General features: G+C 38.7%; 1 protein-coding gene across 1 annotated transcript; it reads right to left on the reverse strand.

Annotated features, from left to right (window-relative positions):
* Positions 1-5,649, reverse strand: LOC118775244. Its single transcript, XM_036525064.1, has 4 exons — positions 4,876-5,649; positions 1,638-1,681; positions 1,017-1,309; positions 1-799 (listed from the first exon to the last, which is right to left on the reverse strand). Exons 1-4 carry the CDS (start codon positions 4,908-4,910, stop codon positions 476-478), a joined length of 696 nt encoding a protein of 231 aa, XP_036380957.1. The 5' UTR covers positions 4,911-5,649; the 3' UTR covers positions 1-475.
* Positions 5,650-5,857: the final 208 nt, after the last annotated feature.

A 5,857-nucleotide genomic window follows, 5' to 3' on the forward strand; every position in this document is an offset into this window, starting at 1 on the left:
TACAAGTTCACATCACTTCCTGATTTCATAACATAAACAGAGGCCATATTAGATGCATTTACCAAGACTCACAACACAGAGATACACAAAGAAACAAGAATGAAAAGAAGTAAAAGCATGAAAGAAAAATCAAAAGTGATTGATTAATAATTTTGTCTTTAGACAAAACAGAGATCACATGATCTATTTTTCCCCTTTCCCCAAAGTTGCTGAATTGTTTAAGTGTTTTCTTTTATACAGATCATTTTAATGAGCCTGAGCCTTATTTATTTACTAAACCTATGCGATATCAGCATTACAGCATTCTAGAATATATCATTCAGGAAATATACTGAATGCTTTGAAATAATATGAGCAAGCTTACATGTTACTAACAACACCTGAAGGGCTCTGATCAGAATTCACAATTTGTAAAAGCACTGTAATTTAGAGTATGTCCCATGAGCAAATATGCATGGTCATACAAAGCACATTATTATGGCACCGCGGACTGGAAGAAAGCCCTCTCATGTTTCATTTGACTACGGAAAATAGCATGAGCAAGGGTTACATCGATAGTACTTTGGTATTTGTCCAGAAGAGGTTTGAAGTGTTTCTCTGGATGCCTCATGTTGTCTGCCTTGAATTCATAGTAAGCGTTGTTCTTATCCATCTGAAGTTTCTCAGCCAAATGAGTCCAAAGTCGAGAACATGGCAGCATGGCAATAGCAAAATAAATGGGATCCTGTGTGTTCATCACATCGCGGTAAGCATCAGTGTAGTTCTTAATCGCTGCCTGGGGTTTGATAATCGATTTGTCCTAGAAACAGGAAATGGAAATCCATTGGAAACATTGCATTAAACTGGATCTAGATCACTGCATTTGTTTGAGGAACAGATTTAGCACCCTACAGACCACAATATCTTGGCGTATCTCATATTTCATCTCATTTTGTACATACCGTAAGCATTGCAATAAAATATTTTCAAAAGAATATATGTCAGAGCTGGAGATGATATTGAACCTAGTTCCTTACCGTGAGCGAGCAGATACCCAGCACATCAGAGGTGTAATCAGAGTAACTTTTATACCGCTCTTGAAAGAATGTTTTTAAATCTTCAGGTTTCTCCACTTTAGCGCTCAGAGTCTTCAACATGTCTGTGACCTCCTCCAAATAGTAAATATCCTGCAAAGTGAAGGTTATGTAACAGTGTACAGGAAGGCTTCCAGACTGCATGGTTTGAATGAACTTGGAGTTTAGCACATCACCAGCAATATCCAGATTCTTTTGCCAGAGATCTTCGTAAAGGTCGCATGCTTGTTGATTACCTACATGAGAGAGGGATGGCATAGATCAACAATAAATACAGACCGAACAAGAACAGACTTAAGAGAAGAGAACTGAGAGCTACACATACAGCAGTCTTAGAATAACAGTGTATGAAGGATAAGCCATTTTATGTCTGACAGTGTTAGGGTGTTAACCTTGGATCTGTCTGCATGTATGCCTGCATGTTCTCTTTGAATCTGCATGTATGTTCGCAAGGTAGTCTGGATTTCCCCAACCGTGAAGGACATGCTGTCCTAAAATGAATAGCTAGAGGAATGGATTTGCCAAATACATTGTTTTGCAAAAGTTAGAAGTGACTGCACTTACCCTTCAAATAACACACGTTCTGAGGAGCAGATGCAGAAACAAACCTGCAACATATTAAAAATAATGTTTGTTGAAGAGGGAAAAAGGAAATAGTACAATTGAATACATAAATAATAACTGATAACACAACAGATAATGAATCTGGTCAGGCTATATTCAGTATGTGGCTTAGGTAAATCTGAAATGAAATGAATATATATGTACAACTTTAAGACTCTCTCTAATTCTATCTGCCCAGTGCTGGCCAGAAGCAGATGGGCTCCCCCTCTGAGCCGGGTTCTGCTCAAGGTTTCTTCCTGTTAACTGGGGAGTTTTTCCTTGCCACCGTTGCCTTAGGCTTGCTCTCAGGGGGTCTCAGGCCTGGGATCAATGTAAAGCTGCTTTGTGACAACCTGTGTTGTAAAAAGCGCTATACAAATAAAATGGAAATGAATATGTATATTACACTGGCATCTTTCTCTTTTCAAATAGTGGAATCTGAGTTTGGTTTGCATTATATTAAAATTCAGAATGGATAAAAATATGTCCCATGTGATAATATAAGATTGGGACTGCTAGAATCCTGCTTTCTTATTGATTAACAGAGCCATGGAGTTGTAAGGTGAAAGAATATGTTTAATGATTCTGAAGCTCGATATCAAAATTTTAACAGACCACACAGAATATTGTACATGGCTGTCCAAGCTATCCATGGTTCCAAGAGTTTTAAACAGGGAATTTGAAAACAAATTTTATATTCATGATGTGGCTTACGGAAATCTTTGGAAAAAAAAAAAAAAAAAAAATATATATATATATATATATATATATATATATATATATATATATATATAATTTGAGTAAATCTGAAATTCTTTTGACAGTCATTCATGCGTATGCTCTGCACAATGCAGGGTATTCAACATTCCTGGGAAACTTGAAAAAGAAAGATCGATTCCTGTGGCATTCCTGTCAGCAGAGATTGTTATTGTAGATTTTGTTGTTGTTCAGCTTGCTGGTGAAAGGTCTGATTAATTCCAGCAGTTGAGAGCTTTATATGATGTTTGAAAAGTGATGAGAGCAACACGAGAGCAGTCAGAACCAGTCACCTTTGGGTGTACGTGTGTGTGCGTGTGTGTAGCCGGATAGCGTCATCTTCCCTTTTAGCACCTGTTTCTGTTTAGTTTCCCGGTGATCAGTTAGTAATCGAACAAGCGTCCAGTGTATGAAAGACCCAGGTAAACCCTACCTGAGCGTCTGCTTCCGGGATATTCGCCCCTTTTGCTACCTGCGTCGCCATTGTTGGAAAGGTATGTGGCGCTTTGCTGTGTACCGCTTCGTTTGGGTTTATGCACTCGTCGAATAATCCATTTTGTTTTCAGATTGATTTTGCAGCTGCTGCCGTAACTTGCGGTATATTCCTCTGCTGTTTCAGGTAGGCACATTATCGGTCCTAGTGCTGTATTTTCCCTGTGATTTGTGTGGTAATAGCACAATTGGTTTTTGTTTGTAGCTTCATCTGCCACGCCGTAACACTTCCTGGCGTTCATCTTTGATGTACGTTCGCCACATTGCGGGTACGTACGTGCAGAGTACAGTGTTAAACTTTTTATATTTAACGATATTCCCTTTTCGGTAATTTTATTTTAACTCTGTTCTACTCCTAATTGCCTTTTGTACCTGTGGGTGGGCTATTTGGAATTGTGATGGTATAGTTCGGTACCAACTGGTATAATTTGTGTGCATTGTCTCTTGCCCAGCTAATACTACTTTCTCTATTTAAAGCTGCAGCTGAGTGCCCGATTGGGGAGGCTAGTCACCGGGTGGTGGTATTCCTTCACAGTGTGGAGTGTCTAGGACCACGCTGGTTTGTTTCACCCATTATTGTGTGTGCATGTGACTTGGGACCTGGGCACCTTTTTAAGTAGTCTGCCTCCCCAAGGTAAGCCTTAGTTCTGCTGCTGAACCCATTTTTCCCTTGTTAGTATGGTGGGGAATTGTCTGTGATAGTGGAAATATTTTAACTGTTGTACAGATGTATTTTAAACTAATTTTTTGTATTGATGAATTTTAACTATTGCCATGACTTTAATACTCCAGTTATAGATAAAAAAAAGTGTTGTAGTAATTCCACTACCTCTGCGGTCAATTCCATGTTATACCTGAAATCACGTCTCTCACTTCCTGGTATCAACAAACCACCGTCCTGTGTGCAAGTACTAGGTTAATTTTCTGGGTGAAATTCCCAGGGTGGTGTAGTTGGCTGCAATTTGAATATTTAGTTGATTTTTTTTTTTTTTTTTTTTGTGTACTTAAGCCCTCCCTCGTGCTACATGTGTAACTGTGGAGACTGTTTTACATTCATTCACACTGATTTCATATACTTGTATGCATCTAACATTTGCATGAAAAATTGGTACAATGATAAAACTGTTTTGTTGCAAATGCTACTATGAGCAGTGTTACCTTAATATTTCCAGCACTGTATAGACCAAGCAGTTAAATATTTTAATGTGTAAAATGAATGAAGACAAGTGAGACAGTCAAGCAATGTTTTGCTTTTCTGTTGCTTTGTTGACATAATTATCCTCTAGTACAGTGACATATCTTTTTCTGAATTAGAAAATGAGATTCGCTATTCACGTATACATTTTTGTTTGTATGGTATGCATACGCTCAAAATGAATATTTTGGAATTCATCAACTTCCTTGTACCTGGAATTTGTTCCTACATGCAAATGAATTTCACATCTGTTCCAGACCACTCGTATCCCATATACAAGCAGAGAAATTTCAGCAAGACATCTTTTTGGCATTCTGATAAGTGTACAAGTATTAAATTTATAAGTGAAATGACAATTTGCTGTGGACATACTTTAAAAACACAATTCAGTTTCAAATGAACCAGAATATATAAACTAATTTAATAGATTTCTACTGTAACCTACTTGTCAGATTAAAATTGTGAATTTGTCTGTACTGTAGGTGACAGTTATTACGTGCTGAAAGTTCTGTGATCCTGTGCCTATAAGTGAACACTGAACTGAGCACTTACTACAGGTGTGCCAGTTTAGGGAAACGCAAACTAAACGCAACCCACACTGTTATCTGGGACTAAAATATGCCACCAAAAGGTAAACATTTTTAAAGCGGCCAATGTGTGTGTGTTGTTGGATACCCCAAAATGGTGCTCACTCTCTGTCCTGTATACTGTAGGTGTGCAGAATGCCCCACTATTCTGAGGTAAAAATTGCCTTACCAGATACAAAGGCTGAAGATCAGAGCTGAGCGCATTCTGACGCTGTTGAGGTTTTCACTGACACACGATTTGCTTTAAATTGTGTGGCAGAGTGACATTCAGGATTTATACTGAGGCAAGAAGGGGTGGTGGCTCAGATAAGACTCTGCACTGCAAGTTTCAAAAGTATTTCAGTCGAATTCAGTTACGCACACGCTAGCTAGCTAGCTAGCTAGAATAACGATGCCTCTGTCAATACAGGAAATGACAAAGCACAGAACAGAGGTGTGTTGGTGTAACTGAATACCTTCCTTGTGGTCATGTTGAAACTTGTTATCTGCTAGGTAAATGGCTTATGGGGGTGTTACATTTAAAACATATTACAGATTTTACTTTATAACATCTATGGTGTTATGATGTTTCCTATCTACTTACATGGCTTGAGTGATGATATATAAGCAAAGGTCTATCTCCATTCATAGGTGTACAATAAACTCCATCTCACCTATCAATGACGTCTATTTTAAGTTGCTGAACCTGTGGCATTTAACTCCCCATTAAACCACCTACCTAAGCTTTTAACTACTTCTCCATCACAGATGGGATTTCTTCCTCATTTACATAAACTTTGTCTTCAGTTTAGCCCACTTAAGATTTTCATTCAGTTTCTCCAATAATCTTTTTGTTTAAGCATGTGTCGTGGTCAGCAAAGTCGTGTCGTCCATGTACGCCCTAATTTGAGGGAGGCCGCACTGCCACCTGCTGTCTACCACTGTCTGCCTACAACCCACTGTCATGCCCTAATCAATACCTCTATTGGCGCTCCACCAAATTACAGGTTTTTCTCCTGGCGTGGAAGGAAAGTCTCCTAAATTACAAGCATGCCCTCACAGCTACCAGATCCAAATATTTCTCTACTCTTGAGAGAAACAAGGACAATCCTAGGTACCTGTTTAGCACTATCGACAGATTAACCAAGAGTCCTGCATCAGTTAACCCTACC

Source organism: Megalops cyprinoides, chromosome 3, assembly GCF_013368585.1.
Source record: "Megalops cyprinoides isolate fMegCyp1 chromosome 3, fMegCyp1.pri, whole genome shotgun sequence".
In the NCBI taxonomy this organism is placed as follows: domain Eukaryota; kingdom Metazoa; phylum Chordata; class Actinopteri; order Elopiformes; family Megalopidae; genus Megalops; species Megalops cyprinoides.